The 17,353-nt window shown below is 43.2% G+C and overlaps 1 protein-coding gene across 1 annotated transcript; it reads left to right on the plus strand.

Moving 5' to 3' along the window:
• Positions 1-843: 843 nt before the first annotated feature.
• Positions 844-1,773, plus strand: LOC116859914 (olfactory receptor 10J1-like). Its single transcript, XM_032845626.1, has one exon. It carries the CDS (start codon positions 844-846, stop codon positions 1,771-1,773), a length of 930 nt encoding a protein of 309 aa, XP_032701517.1.
• The last annotated feature ends 15,580 nt before the right edge of the window (positions 1,774-17,353 follow it).

Genomic DNA, 17,353 nt, shown 5'->3' on the forward strand with positions numbered 1-17,353 from the left:
CAAGCCCATTTTTGTCCCCAGGCTATTTCCAGAAGAGTTTCTGCATCCAAAGACAGGCAGTAATCCTGGTTCTCCCCGCTCCACCGGGTGGTAATGACATTAACCAGGTCGGAATGCGTTTTGTAATCACAAGTACGTGGTAAGGTGCTGTCAGTACAGGAGAGGCAGCAAGCAGTTGGGTGCTAGCTGCCTGTGCAAGGAGGAGGATGCCAGGGGCGGGGAAGGGGGAGGATGGGGATGCTATAGTGCATCATGGGCTTGGGTGACTCTGAGAAACGACTGGTGTCTAGAAGAAGCCTGTAGGGTGGAGGTTGGGAGAAACAGGCCTGACAGAGCTGGAGAACTGGAATGGGAGGGCGGTGTGACAACCACATGGCCGGTGCTCCACCCAACCCCTAGCCACTCAGGAATGAGCCGGTTCCTGCAGACCCAAGAGCTGAGCAGACAAACCTGAACGTATCCGATCATTTGTTGAATTCCAATAGCCACGTTTTAAGCTGAAGCGTTGTGCTCCTACGACAACCCTACGATGCCATCATCACTACGTTCATACAGAGACGGGGTGGCTGGTCTAAGAGATGTTAATTCCTTACTCAAGATAAGTTAGCACATGATGGTAGGAGTTTAGAGCGTTTGGCTCCAAAAGCCACATTCTTTCTCTTAGCGAGAAAATGTTTTACTCTCTGTTTCCAAAAGGAACAAACATGAATGTGAACACAGAGAAGCCAAAACCCGAGGCCAAGGAACCACAGGAAGTCGCTAGCCTCCCTGACAGAAACCACCCATTTAGGTTCCTTACAGGATTTTTTTTTTTTTTCTTTCTTAGATTCGGCCTATGATTTAATGGAGAGAGAGAACCACAGCTGGGTGGGCGAGTTCACTTTTCAGGGGTTCTCCAGCTTCCGTGAGCACCAGCTCACCCTGTTTGTGGTGTTCCTTGCACTGTATGCTTTAACACTGACTGGCAATATCATCATTGTGACCATCATTAGTGCTGACCGTCACCTCCACACGCCCATGTACTTCTTCCTGAGCATGTTGTCTGCTTCAGAGACCATGTACACGCTTGTCATTATACCTAAGATGCTCTGTAACCTCCTGGGCCTGAGCCGGCCCATCTCCTTGGCCGGCTGTGCCACCCAGATGTTCTTCTTCATCACCTTGGCCATCAACAACTGTTTCCTGCTCACGGCCATGGGGTACGACCGCTATGTGGCTATCTGCAACCCCTTGAGGTACACGATCCTCATGAACAAGAGGGTGTGCCTCCAGTTGGTGGGGGCGGCCTGCAGCACTGGCCTCATCGTAGCCATGACACAGGTGCTGGCTGTGTTCAGGTTACCCTTCTGTGCCACAAAGGTTGCCCACTTCTTCTGCGACATCCGACCGGTCATGAAGCTCTCCTGTATCGACACCACAGTCAATGAGATCTTGACGTTGATCATCAGTGTCGTGGTGATCCTGGTTCCCATGGGGCTGGTCTTCATCTCCTATGTCCTCATCATCTCCAGCATCCTCAAGATCGCATCATCCGAGGGCCGGAAGAAGGCCTTTGCCACCTGCGCCTCCCATCTCACGGTAGTCATTGTCCACTATGGCTGTGCCTCCATTGCCTACCTCAAGCCCAAGTCCGAGAACACCAGGGATCAGGATCAGCTGATCTCGGTGACGTACACGGTCATCACCCCCCTGTTGAACCCTGTGGTGTATACCCTGAGGAACAAGGAGGTCAAGGATGCTCTGCTCCGGGCCACAGGCAGGAAGCCTTCCTGATGAGATGGGCCTGCTTCAACGAGGATCCTGTAAGATTCTCCAGAGCAGGAAAGCAGAGCAGTGCCCACAGTCCCTAGAGCTAAAATTCTGGAGCCTATGAAGCAGGGGGCAGGTGAGAAGAGAACAAAAGCACAAAGATTCAGCTACTGGAGAAAGGGACACATTTCCCCAGGGTCTAGGCAGGCCTGCACCTCACACATGAACATGGACACTGTGGGACTTCAACACGGGAGAAGGGACTGCTGGGAGGGAACGGGCTGTGTGGGTGGAATGACAACGGGACAGAGGGAAGGATAAACCGGGGGCGGCTGCTCTGGGATAGAGCTAAGATCTTAAATATGTTCTTGAACACTCATTTTGGACACGGAGTTTCCCTGCACCCATTTACACAGGGTTAAGTCCTCGCTGAAGTAATTCCTTCACAGACAATCCAAGCCCTCTGCATTCCGGACAGCATAAGCCAACGGACAGCAGACATGGGAGCGTGTGGAAAACTCACCAGGCTTGAGCTCCAGATCTTTTCCACTTACGTTCCAGGTTGACTGTAGGGAAAATAGGAATCTGTTTCTGTCATCATGTCAGAGAAACATTTTCAGAAAGTGATTAAAATCCCCTGATGATCTAGTTAAAGCTGTAGTACTAGGTAAATCCTACTGGCATTTCTATTCTGAGACTCGACGAGATTGGTGGCAATACAGTCTGAGGGACCCACCCACTGAGGAGAGATGGGCTTGCCATGGGAGAGGCTTTCATGGAGTGGAAAGAAGTAACAAGTGCAGGGGAGTACAGCGGGGAGACCGCAGCAGTGGTGAATGGGAGAGGGATGGGAGGTTGTGCATGGTGAGGACAGCACAGCCACCTGACGACTTAGAAACCACCCAAGACAGGCTCTAATTGTCCATCCATCCTACCACCATCTAAGAACCCCGAGGCCCTGAATTAACAGGACGTGCGTGGGTCACTGGCCACCTCCACTCCCAGGACTCCTGTCCTCAGCATGTCCTCCATTCCATACAGCCGTCCACCCCAATCATACCCAGTGACCAGTCACCTCCCCTTTCCTGTCCTCAGGCCATTCTACCGCTTCCCACCACTCAGCAGGGTATGCATTTAGAAACCCCAGACCAAAGCTGCTCTCCCATGAACCTTCTGGTGAAGGAGTTCCTCCATTTGCTTCCTCATGCCCCACCACGTCCCGCTCATGCATGCACATGTCTTAAGGGCAAACTTCTTCTTGGTAGCTTCACAGACGCCCCTGTGGGACAGGCAGGGACGCATGGCCAGATACCCAGCTCCAGGCCCTCTACGTGTCTCACCAGGACCCACTGATGTGGTCTTCACAGGTGGTGCTCTGTACGTCTGTTTTAAAAAGTAGGGCTGTGTCCAAATCCTTCACAAATAGCTCATTATGGCTCCTTCTTACATGGATTCAACTACAGGCTTTTTTTTTTTTTTTTTTTTTTTTTAAGAAATTTATGGTGGGGCACCTGGGTGGCTCAGTCAGTTAAGCATCTGCCTTTGGCTCAGTTTGTGATCCCAGAGTCCTGGTGTCAAGCTCCGCATCAGGCTCCCTGCTCAGAGTGGAGCCTGGTTCTCCCTCTCCCTCTGCCCTACCCCCTGGCTTGCGCTCTCTCTCTCCCACCCCCCCCACCACACTCATTCTATCTCAAATGAATTAAAAAAAAATTATGGTGAAATCCAAAAGAACTCAAAAGTACCCTGCATTTACCAATAGTCACTTTTACTAAGGAAATAAAAATTCCATTTTAGACCATCTTCAAAAATCCTGCCCTGTTCGACCTTCTCAAGAGATAACTCTATCTGCCAAATTAGCTCCAGCAAACGCTAGTGGTTTTTGTAGGTCGGCTGAGTGAGAGGAATGGAGCACAAGCACGGAAAGAGCGAGACTCCGGTTTGAGTCCTGCTGAACCTCTCACTGGAGATCTACATCTGAATGAGTTATTTAGCTTCCCTAAGACTCAGTTTCCTCATCCATGAAACATACCCACGGTTTATGACAAACATGTGAGACGATAGGTCGGGATATCCTTTGTAAATGACGAAACAAATATTTACTTGTATTAGGGTAGGAAAACAGCAAAATCATCTCCATCAACTTCCAGCGTAATCCACCCAGCCCAGGGTTCAACCCATCAGCCTGAGGCGGCCACTGCCTCGGAGATTTCGGGGACGCCGTGCTTGCGTCTTCCTGCCGTTCCTCCTATTTCTACACCTGGCTCAGGGGTCTCTCTCCTCCCACGCTGTGGAGGATGAGGAGGGGAGTCCTCGTTCCTGGACACTCCCCAGACACACTGAGTCTTAGAGAGTGGCTCGGGGAGTGCCCTGTGCCAGAAAGCCTGTGTTATGCTTCGTTTCCCCAGACCCAGGGCACTGCCCTTCACTCAACTGGCCTCTTTTGTTAAGAGCACAAGATCCTAAGATGTTTGAATTTAACACATACCATTACCCCCTCCCCGATGCAGATCCCTGAGGAAGTAACGGAATCTTTCCTTCTCTACAAAACGGGGTTATGAGGACCTGCTCTGTGTCTCCTGTCTGACTGTCCTAAGAATCAGCTACGCTAGAATAAACACAGTAGATAGAAATTGCCATAATAACCAGCAAAAAGTGTTAAGATAGCATATTATCATTATGAGGCTTATATCCCTACCTTTCCAATTTCTCCCAGCCATTTTATATTATTTCACCAATTTTTGACTCCTACCTTTCTCCCACATACGCTTAAGTCCTAAACCCTATTGCACTCAAGTCACATTATTTAAAGTTCGTTGCAAAAAAAAAAAAAAATCCCCAAACTTTGAACCACTATCTTTTGTTAGCAATTCCAGCACTAAGTGCCTACCCTCCTGCCCCACAACAAGCACCTTCCCTCCTCCTAGTTCAGTGGATTTCAAATTCTTCACCAGGACCCACGACCCTCAGTGAGAAACGCATGTTCTAGCATAACCCAGTGTGCATTCATAAATCTGCAAATGGAACAAAGAATTCACAGAACAGTATTTATCCTTACTACTTGCAATGCATTCTGATGTTTTTCATTGGTCTTTTTTTTTTTTTAATTTTATGAGCGAGACAGCGAGAGAGAACGTGCACACACACAGGGGGAGGAGCAGAGGAAGACAGGGAAGGAGAGGGAAAGAATCCCAACCCTAATCCACGCTAAGCACCGGACACGTGGCTCGATCCCAGGACCCTGAGAGCTTGATCTGAGCTGAAACCAAGAATCGGACGCTCAACCGACTGAGCGACCCAGGCTCCCCTAGTCTGTTCCAATTCATTTTAGTCAAATAATGTTAATGAACAGAGGGGCAGCTACACCATACTTTGAACAAATACTCAATAGGGGAAAGCTAAAATACTCAGCTAAAGTTCATGTCGAAGTCCAATACCATCAGACTACATTTCTGTGCTGCTGGGATTAAAATCTTATGTAAGAACTTGACAACAATGGAATTATATTATTGAGCACTCGGTGTTCGTATTTAAACATGGGACACCTCAGACGAGGGACGCTTACTCTTCACGGTAGTTGCTGGGCTGTCACCGTGGTCACACGTCTGGGACGTCCGGTGGGTGGCTCACTTCTCACGTGAGAAACAGACTGGCAGAGAAGCAGAATTATCTTGAAGGAAATACTTTGTTTTTCTCTAACACTTTCTTTTTATTCATACTCTTCATTAAATATGGATTATAAATGATTTAACCTGAAGACTATCATATACGACTGTGGTGGCAAAATTAAAATCATGCTGTAAATTCAGGACTTAAAAAGAATTAAAAAGCTAAAAATAGTGTTTCACAATTGTTTTATTTAAAGTTATGAATACAGAATACCAGTTTTACAAAGATTAGAATTCTGATAACTAATTTTCATTATTCTGTTTTGTACATTTAAATTTTATAAGTGTTTATTGGCTATACAACATATAACATGCTTTCGAAAACCAAAAAGCAACACACACTCTCGATATTTATATAAAAGATGATTTTCCTATTTAAAACTCTTAAATGTGTCCCCCAAATTAACAGTTCTCACCCATCAATTGTTCTTGCACTTTACTTCTGCAGGAATAAATATAATGTACACCTCAACTGATTTTTTAACATGCAAACCATATAAAGATGTTGCAGTCTAAAACCACGGAATAATTAACTATATTTGAAAATGCATATTTGAATATTTGTTAAAAAGCCAATGGCTTGCTTTGTCCAGATTCCTGATGCTGTCAACCTGATTGGAGGTAACCATTGTGCTAGCGTGTGATCACTGTTGACCTACAAGCTCAGAGTGGCCCCCCAAAATGGCTTACAAGATTTTTAGCTACCAACTTTGCAAAGACTAAAGACCAAAGTAGTAACAAAATAGAGGATTCTGACTAAATACCAAAAGCAAGTCAAACTTTGATGTGCTCCTGGGGCAGCCCTCTAGAGTTAGGATAACCCAGGCAGATCTGGACACCATAAGGGGCCATTGCATACGTGGGTGGCCCCCACACAGGCCGGAAGGAGCATCTGTGAAGGAGGCCGCCTATTTTTGTCTTCTTTTATTCTGAAACAGTGGTATGTTAATTGGCATTTTTCTGATTACAAAAGCAACACTCTTTGAAAAAAACTTCAGAAAATTATAAAGAAGAAAGTGGAACCTCTGTTTCTCCAAGGGTCACTATGGCACAATGAGAGCACAGAGCATTTCTCCTCCACACACCCCAGTCCCACCTTTATCAAATGCTAGAAAGGAAACATTTTTAAAATAGGATCCCATAGCCAGGGCTTCAAAACGGAAATGGAATTTTAGTGGGCTCCAAATTACACAGCATGACCTAGAGACACAGAACAAGTGTGACCAACTGGATAAGGGAACTCAGAGGCAGAGGGAGTCAGAAGAGCAGTCAGGTCAGGAAAGTTACCTCATGCCAGAGGTGGAGGAGAACCCAAACGACGGGAAATGCCAAGAGAAGGAAACAGGAGGTAGTGGCCCAGAAGCAGCAGCCCTCCCCAGGCAGGTGGTAGCAGAAAAGTGCTGGTGGTTTTCAGACAGAAGCGTTCCCTGGAGAGCAGGGCACAGTGGCAACACGGGGGTCCGCCCATAACGGAGCAGGGGAAACAGGACAGAAATACATGATGAAGCAAATAGGAACCAGAAGCCTTGAGCTAAAAAGTAGTATTTTTTTTTTAAATAAAAGAATTAAAAGCAAATTAAACTCACTTCTCTTGTTCACTGTGAAGCTATACATACTGGCTAATACTAGTCATTATTTAAAACAAAGTGACAGGAATTCTGTTAAGTATAATTAAAGAGTAGAAAGGCATCTGGGTGCCATCCACTCTTGGTTTTGGCTCAGGTCCTGATCTCAGGGTCGTGGGATCAAGTCCTGCGTTGAGTTCCATGCTCAACAGTCAGTTTGTTTCTCTCTCTCTCTGCCCCTCCACCACTACTCTCTCCCTAAAATAATTCTTAAAAAATAAAATCATCTTTAAAAAAGTATAATTGAAAGGTAGAGAGAATGTGGGTCAAACACAGATTTTACAGATGAATTATTGGTGGCTTTTCCCTAAAACCCTACTAAACTTCAGTTCAGAACAGGCTCACCTCCACAGCAAAAGAAATGGGGAGATGACAACAGGTGTGTGCAGCAAAACTGTGGAATCCGAAAAGCAGATTCATACATGGTTATGGTCTTGCATGGGACTTAGCACAAAGACCACAGGCGTAAAAGGCCTGCAACACAGCACACACACCAGAGACACCGAATTCTCACCTGGAATGCCAGAAGCGCTCAGGAAAGGGAAATAGCAAGTCTTCCTGAACCTAAGAGTGTATGATTGCTTTAGGAAAACACCACTGAGTGCTTACTTCGGCAGCACATATACTAAAAATTGGAAAACACCACTGAAAACGTTTAAGAGATACTATCCAGCCAGAGCCTCTCCCCTGCTTGCACAGAAGGTTGGAGGGGGTTACTTTCCAGGGACACTTACAGAGGGGAGGTAGCATGGGGAGGTGTGCTACAGTAATTCTTTTAGAAGGTGAAGAAGAGGTAAAGGAACATCAGCAATGCTTACGGGAGACTGATGATAAGGCTTACAGCTCCCACTCAGGACACTGAAGACCGTTTCCTGGGGAACTTAGCATTCCATGAACAAAACCCAACATGTATGGAAAGTTCCAGGTCTTACATTGAAAAAGTAAGCTTCCTTTAAGAAAGCCAACTTCACCACATCTCTCAGCTTTATCACCCTCATAAGTAAAGCCCACCACTGAACACACCCCAGCCCTTCTCTCACACACACGTGTGCACATGCGCACGCATGCGTGCGCGTGCACACACACACACACACACAGTTTCCAAAGAGCTTGTTAGTACATTAGTCATGTTACAAATGGACTGACAGGGATACCCAAGCATTTGGGAATAAGACGAAAACAGACATCATCTAAAAAACAGGTAACAAAAGAACATGGTAGAATCAGATACAGTGCATAGGGTAGATCAAAGTCTTTCTGAAGATGTATATTCAACAGTTCCAGAAGGAAGTGACGAGATACAGTATTGGTGAAATAAAAGCAGTTCTGTATAAAAGGCATGTACTGAGAAGCAAAAAGAGCTTTACAGATTAAAAATATATTACCTGAAATAAAAAATTAAATAGGAGAGTTGCGGAGAAATTTGATGAAATGTCTTGAATAGCAGAACAAAATGACAAATAGGAGTGAACTCAGGGGCTCACAAAAGAAGACTGAAAATAAATAGAAGATGTTTAATATTTGACTAGTCAGACTTCAAAAATAAGTAGAAAGAGTTAAACTTTCAAAGAAATAGTAAAAGAGAACTTCAAAGAGCTGAAGGACATGAGCTTCCAAACAAATGGTCTCCCACAACCAAAGCAGTCACAACACAAAATGTATTTTTATGAAGTTTCTAAAAACCATGTTAACAAGATGACCTTACCAACTTCAAGATTAAAAAAAAAACAACAACAACACAGAGGTAGTAATAAGCCATGACTGGATCAAGAATCAAAATGGCCTTGTACTTGACACAAGAAGCTGGAAGACAAGGACATAATGGCTTCAGATGTTTAGGAAAAATTAGCCCTGTTCACCTTAAAAAAAGAAACTACCAGTTATTTTACCAGCAAAAAATGGGTTTATTTGGAAGTAAGAGAGAATTATAACCCAGGACAAAGGAGCTGCAGCACAACCACAGACAAGTCTGGGAACAAAGGAGAGGCACCTTCTTTAAGGAGAAGACAGGGGAGTTGGGAGGGCTGTTCTGAACTAGAAGTCCTTTGGAAGAAACTGGGAGGTCTGAGTGTGGTGACTTCTCATTGGCTGAGCCATTTCCTGTGGGGATGAGCAGCGTTTCCTCCTCCTCCTGCTGGAGTAGGAGATGGTATCCATGTTCAACGTCAAGTCCTTCTCCTTCCTGCCTGGTCTGAAGTCAATGAGGAGTGCTAGGGCTGACCACACCCCTGCCCAAACATCTCAAATCCATTTTTGTGAGGTTTCCCCATCATTAATTTTCACTGTCCAAACAAGAATTGTAAACTCAGCAAATTATCAAGCAAGTGTGAGAGTAGAATAATTTTTTCCAACATGTAAAATCTCAACATTTTGCCCCTATCTTCTTTCTCAGGAAGCCATTAAAACAGCCTGAGTCTGTGACTCAGGAAGAGTCACAGACTCTTCTAGAACAGAAAGGAGGAGGAAATGCTTTCCAGCTCACTCTATGAGGTCAGTATTATCTTGATACTAAGCCCAGACAATGGCATCACAAAAAAAAAAAAAAAAAAAAAAAGGAAAAGCTATAGACCAATATTCCTGATGTACTAGGTACTAAAACCCTCAACAAGATGGAATCCAGCAACAATTCCACTTTGAAGCATAAGTCCAAAAGAAATGAAAAATGTGCCCACACATTTAATTAAAATTAAAAGAAGGGTGTACACCATGAAGAAAGACAAACAATCCAGGAGATAGTGGATCTGGAAGAGGAGAGAAGGAAGGGGATACCAGGTTGGAAATGAAATGTCATATCCATAGCCCGTCCATTAGCTAAGGAGCCACTGAGCAAAACCAGAAAAAGTCAGAGAGTTCTCAGATAACTCGATCCATGAAAAGAAAAAGAAAAAGGCAGTAAAATTAACAGTTGCCTGACATTATGGACCAGAGAGAGGGAAAAAAAATGCTTAACTTTCTTGTTCAAGAGATACGTAATTATAGTGTATGACACAGATTGGCTGTGAACATTCATGTACTCTTTATTACTGAAACAGGAAACAATGACAACCAAAGTTAGAACATACATATATTTTGAGAAAGAGGAAAGAGGGAAGTGTGTGAGTTAGGAACTAAAGATGAGAACAGGTAAAGTTATTGAAAATAGTGTGATGGTTAATATTATGTGTCAACTTGGCTGGGTCATGTTGACCAGAAATTCTGTCAGCAATCAATCTGGATGTTTCTGTGAGAGTGTTTTTAGTGGAGACTGACATTTAAATTGGTGGGATATGAAAATATGAAAAGGGATGAGATGTAATCAAGAGATAAATAGATAAGGAAGATGTGATATATATATATCACACATACACATACACACACATACATATACACACATATATGTGTGTATCCACACACACAATAGAATATCACTCAGTCATCAGAAAGAATGATATCTTGCTCTTTTCAATGATGTGGATGGAACTAGAGGATATTACGCTAAGCAGTTTAAATCAGAGAAAGACAATTATATGATTTCACTCGCATGTGGAATTTAAGAGACAAAACAGATGAACATATAAGAGAAGAAAAAAAATAAGTTGAAATCAGAAAATCAGAGAAGGAGACAAACCATGAGAGACTCTTAACTCTAAGAAACAAACTGAGGGTTGTTGGAGGGGAGGTGAGTGGTGGGGGGCTGGAGTAAGTGGGGATGGGCAGGCATTAAGGAGGACACATTCTGTGATAAGCACTGGGCATTATACATAACTGATGAATCACTGAACTCTACCTCTGAAACTAATAATATACTATATGGTAATTAATGGATTTTAAACAAATTTTAAAAAATCAAGCTGAAAAATCAATTAATCAATCACGTTGAGTAGAGATTTCCTCTGTAACGTGGTTGGGCCAGTTGAAGCCATGAAGAGAACAAAAGAGTGACCTAGCAAGAGCAGGAAGGAACTCAGCAGTCGGTGGCCTTCAGACTTAATGTTATTGCACCTGCTCTGCCCTGGGCCCCAGCCTCTTGGGCCACCTTATAGACTTGGGATTTGCCAACCTCTATAATTGTGGGAGCCAGCTTGAGAAAATAACCCTTCGTCTCTCTCCCTCCCTCTCTTGCTCTCAGACACACAGAGACGTAAATATATATATATATGTATATATATATATATACACACACACACATATATATGTATATACATATATAATATACAAATACAAATATATATTATAAATGTATATATATATACACATATGTATGCATACATACATATAAGCATATATATGTATATTTTATGTATGTTTATAAATAAGACAGACATATACATTCAATTGGTTCAGTTTTTCTGAAGACCCCAAATATAGGTAGCCTCTAGAGAAAAAGAAAGGGTAGGGAGGGATGGAGTAGAGAATCACTTCCTTTTATATATACATATACCACACACACACTCACCATTGATCTTACAGAAATAAAAACCCATAAAGGAATACTATGAACAGCTGTGTGCCAACAAGTTAGGTGACCTAGATGAAATGGACCAATTCCCAGAAAGTCACAAACCAGCCAAACTGACTTAAGGAGTAGAACATCTGAATAGACCTACAATAAGCTCGCAGCAGTGATGAATGGAAGTCCCGCAAAGAATAGCCCAGAACCATGTAGCTTCACTGATGAAGTCTACAAAACATCAAATATCAATCCTTCACAGATTCTTCTAGAACAGAAAGGAGGAGGAAATGCTTTCCAGCTCACTCTATGAGGTCAGTATTTTGATACTAAACCCAGACAATGGCATCACACACACAAAAAGAAAAGCTATAGAAGAATATTCCTGACCTAGTAGGTACTAAAACCCTCAACAAGATGGAATCCAGCAACAATTCCACTCTGAGGCATAAGCCCAAAAGAAATGAAAAATGTGCCCACACAAAAAATTACAGACTGATGTTCATAATAGCATTATCTTTATGAGAGCTAAAAACTGGAAACCAATTTCCATCAACTGGTGACCGGAGACATAAATACAGTATATCAATATGTTAGAATATTATTCGGCCATAAAAGGGAATAAAATATTGATACAGGCTACAGCATGGGTGAAGCTTACAGCGTGCTAAGTCCAAGAAGCTAATCACAAGTCATGTATTGTATGAGCCCATTTATAGAAGATGTGCAGAAGAGGCAAATCCATAAATAGAAACTCCATCAGTGAGTGGTCAGGGGAGGGGAGAAAGGAAGAGTGGCCACTAAGGGCTACAGGGTGTCTGTGGGGGTGATGAAAATGTGCTGAAATTCGTGGTGATGGTTGCACAACTCTGATTGTGGCAAAACCCACTGAATTGCATACTTTAAAAGGGTGCATTTCACATTCTGAATGCCATCTCAATGAAGCCGTTGTGTATTTTCGTTATGCTTTTGTAAGGTGTTATTACTGTAAATGGATATTTTTATATGAGATCCTTCTGGGGAATATTATGCCCCTTTACTGAAGAACAGAAAGGGAGCACCGCATAAGTGAGGCCATATTCATTGATGAGAAGATTCAAGGATGCAAAGATGTTGATCCTTCCCAAATCAATCTACAAATTCAATGCAATCCCGATACAAAGCCCAGTCAGATGCTGCGTACACACTGACAGACAAATTCTAAAATTAGTTCAGAAGTGTAAGTTCATTCCTTTATTTAACAGATATTTACTGAGTATTTACACTATGTCACTTTTATTAAAGCTGCTGGGGTTCAACAATCAAAATGATAAACCACCTCCCTGCTTTCGTGGGGCTTATATTTAGTAATGTGCTAAAACAGACAAGGCTATTTCAGAAAAAAATTACAATCAGTTTTTACTTGATCTAGCAGATACCAAGACACATCATAAATCTATATTAATTAAAACAGCACAAAATTGGCACAAAATAGCCAAAACAGATCCATAGAGCAGAATCCCAAAACAGATGCATACACAGAGACCAATTTGGCACATGACCCAGAAAGGACCATGATGGAATAGATAGCACTTAGAAATGTGCAAACATGAAGCTCTCATTAGATTTTTTTTTTTAACTGTACTTCCTGGCTCTGAACTCCAGTGCACTCAGAGCCAACTACTAGAAAAAACAAAAGCAAAAAACAAACAAAAAACATTCATCAGTTGTTTCTCTCCTGGTTTGATGTTAGCAATCCAAAGAAAGGGTTGCCCTTCAGTTTCACCCGGTGCTATGAAGCACAACAGACTCTAATTTGCTGGTTGGGGTCAGGAATAAGACAAAATCAACAGGAAAACAAGTTTTGGGAAGGCTGCCTTTCACCCACATACCGAGCACCAAGGGGTGACGAGCCTCCTGACCTCGGCTCTCCATCTCATTTCTCCCCACTCTGGCCCAGGATTGCTTTTATTTATTTATTTTTAAAGATTTTATTTATCTGACAGAGAAAGACTGAGAATGAGAGCCCATAGGCAGGGGGAGCTGCAGGCAGAGGGAGAGGGAGACACAGGTTCCTTGCTGAGCAGGGATTCTTAGGCGGGGCTGGATTCCAGGACCCAGAGATCATGACCTGAGCTGAAGGCAAATGCTTAACTGACTGAGCCACCCAGGAACCCTCTAAACACGCTTTCTGATGCCCCTTCAATGGACCAAAAAATGCTCCAAGAGAAGAGAGGCTGGGACCTTCTCATTGGTTCCTTTGCTAATCACCCCCCCAGGAGTGATGCCTCCCCATGCCCATTTCTCTGATTCTAAAACCAGCATGGTCCATGAGGTCAGCTAAGGCTGGCAGATGCCCAGAGATGAGGGCCCGTGCATGGCTCAGGTGTGCCCAGAGTGCTCTGGGATCTCTTTCCGAGGGTCTCTTAGGTCAGAACTATTTTTGTGACAAAACTGATGTTCCTCACCTTTTCCACTCATTCTCTCCTGAGACACGGTTTTTCAGGAGCTACATGATACGTGAGATGGTGTCAGATCATGTGCAGAAGCACACATGAAAATGCAGGTTTCCTTTCTACGAAGCGAAACACTAGAAACAACAAAAACGTAAACAAGTGTCACTCTCCTAAGATTTTTTGTTTTGGGTATGGTTATTTTTCATAACAATGTTATTGACCTTATTGGGTAGATTGCCATTTTTAAATAAAGAAGTGTTTTTCAAAATTTTTCAGTTTTATTTTTTATTACCGGTAAAATAACACAAAAAAGCCCTTGGGTCTTCAATCACTTTTTTTCTTTTTAAGGGTTTAAAGGAGACTTTCGTCACCAAGTATGGGATGGCCCTCGCCTGCTTACAGCCAGCTTCACGGGTCACGCAGCCCTCAATAAACACTACTTGGATTCATGAGGGAACAAAAGAATCCATATACTAAGTTTTGAAAGACACAGTACAGTTTGAATCAGACAACAGCATACGATTTCTAACATGGTGCTCGTTACCCAGTAAATACTTAATGCATCAGTATGTTCTCCCTTGACACCAAGCAAGCAGTGCTGGGCTGGGAGCTGGGAGTTTAACATCATAGCTCCTGTCCACATAGGAAGATGTCCATGGATGCAGGCAGGGGAACCAGCCATGGTCTCTACTCTACTTGTGCCTCGAGCTCCCTTTCACCCCGTGTGGGCCAGAATCATCCGATCTGTTGAGAGCCTGAACCTATTGAGAGCAAATGGCAGAGGAAGGGCCAATCCTTGTCTGTGGCTGAGCTGAGACATCCATCTTCTCCTGCCTGCAGATATCAGGGCTCCTGGGTCTTAGACCTTCAGACTCAGACTGAGATTTACACCATCAGCTTTCCTGGCTCCTCAGCTTGGGAGCTGTGAGATCATGGGACTTTTCAGCCTCCATAAGCACATGAAGCAACGCCTACAGTAAATCTCTTACACAGTAATACCTGTTGGTTCTGTTCCTCTGGAGAACTTTGATAGGTACAAGGGGAGTTGCTGATGGTGACTCCGTGATCACACTGCATGGCCATGAGCGGGAAAACCATGGCCAGTGCCCAGGTAAGACACAAGAAGCATGGGTGACATCATCTGGAAAGGCGGTGGGCCAGTGAGGACTCAGGAGGCCAGGAAGAGTCAGCAGGTACAAAGTTAGAAGGGGAAAAAAAAATGGACAAGGCTGTGCTACCACCCAAAGCTGGAGAAATCTGCAAGGAGCTTTGTTACATCAAGAGTCAACCTCAGCACTGAAGAAGGTCTGCATCTGAATGAGCTGGACCAAGGGAAGGAAGGGTGATGCTCTCACTGCCCAACAGGTTACACTGTGCTCCAAATTATATCTTTTAAAATTTTATTTATCTATTTATTTGAGAGAGAGAGAGAGAGCACACAAGCAAGGGGAGCAGCAGACAGAGACAGAGGGAGAAGAAGGCTCCCCACTGAGCAAGGAGCCTGACATGGGGCTCAACCCCAGGACCCTGGGATTAGGACCCCAGCAGAAGGCAGTCACTTAATAACTGAAATGACTGAACCACCCAGGTGCCACACAGAGCTGTACTCCTGAGTTATGCCCCAGCCTCGGGCATCCCAGTGCTCTTCCTCAGGCCTGGGAGTCAGCAATTTTGAGAGCAAATCGAGAAATTTCTCATGATTTGCTTCATTTCCTGCAGGAATGAGAGAGAGGAAATGTTTCAACATCAGTGAGTAGCAGAGTTGTGAAGATAACTATTACACTCGATCATTACAGGTGCGTCTGGGCCAGAGACGACAGGGGTTGAGTGACCCTGGCACTTCAGCCTCCTCTGTACCACCTGGGACTGATCCAGTCATCTCCACCAACATGCACAGCCAGCACCAAGCACCCTGGGACTGTCCCAGAACAGGTGCTCTTCCCAAATATTCTGAGTCCTGAGCTTTCCTCTCCCTGGCCCAGCTCCTTCACGTACAGAAGACAACTAGTACAAGGTCAGGTGGTGGAAGGGTCATTCAAGCTACAGTGCTCGTCATGTTCCCAGAAATGGGGTCAATGCTCTTTTGAACTAAGTTCTGCCGTGTTTCTTGCTGTATACAGTATCCTCTCTAGAAAAAAAAGCAATACTGAGTGTTAATAAACCATATTGACTTTTTCTAAATCTCTTTCTGATGTGAAATATCTCAGCAAAATGAAAAACATATGGGGAAGTTATTTTTCAAGGATTTTTTTCTGCCCCTATACTTGTACTTCACAACACTGGCTAATAATGTCATCAATGTGACCAGCCCTTCTACAGTCCTCCTGTGTTTCTTAATGACCCATTTCCTTCAAAAATGTACTGTATGGGCTTTATCTCACTTTGGCTTTCAAGTCTTGTAGAAGCAAGAATCAGCCCATTTCCCTGTGCATGGGTTATCTTCTTTGCTTTCCTGTTACCAACCTGTGGCGGTAACAGGGTAATACCCTGATATGGGCTACCCAACCTTACTTAATTCAAGAACTAGAAGACCTGCATCCTACTGCCACCCTCAGTGTATACCACAGGATTGCTCCTATCACTAAGTTCAGTTCAGGGCCAGAGGTTAAAAAAAAATCTTGCCTATAGAATAACAAAGATAAGCATTACATATCACTTCTCCTCAGCAATCATGCAAGCAGAAGAGAGTAGAGTGAAATATTTAGTGTTGACAGGAAACAATGACCACCCTCAAATTCTGTACCTTGCAAAATCATCCTTCAAAAGCAAAAGAGAATCAAAGACATTCTCAGACAAAAAACAGACTTTGTTATCAGTAGACCTGTCTTCCAAGAAATGTTAAAATAATTTATTTAACAAGAAAGAAGATAATATAAAGTCAGAAAGCACCAGGCCCAAATGGGTTCACTGGTAAATTCTACCAAGTATTTAAGGAAGAATTTACACCAACTCTTTTCCATCCCTGTTAGAGAATAGAAGAATAGGAAATACTTCCTAATTTATCCAAAGAGGCTACCATTATCCTAATACCCAAACCAGACAAAGACATTACAAAAGAAAAACACTAAAAGCTAACATGTCTTATGAACATAAATTCAGAATCCCTCAACAAAATATTAGCAAATTGAATCCAATAATGTATAAAAAGAATTATACATCACAACCAAGTGGGAATTATCGTAGGTATGCAATTCTGGTTCAACATTTGAAAATCAATTAATAAAGTTCAGATCAACAGGCTAAGAAAAATTATAAGAGCTTATCAATAGACACAGAAAAAATATTTGACAAAGTCAACATCCATTCATGATAAAAACTCTCAGTAAACTAGGAATAGGGGGAAATATCCTCCACTTGAGCAAGAATATACAAAAACATACCAAAAAACTCTATATAGGTAACCATAATAGAATATAGAAGCTTTCCCACTAATAAATAGCAGGTACAAGA

The sequence above is a fragment of the Lontra canadensis genome, unplaced genomic scaffold (assembly GCF_010015895.1).
Source record: "Lontra canadensis isolate GAN:19392208 unplaced genomic scaffold, GSC_riverotter_1.0 scaffold168, whole genome shotgun sequence".
NCBI classification, from domain to species: Eukaryota; Metazoa; Chordata; class Mammalia; order Carnivora; family Mustelidae; genus Lontra; species Lontra canadensis.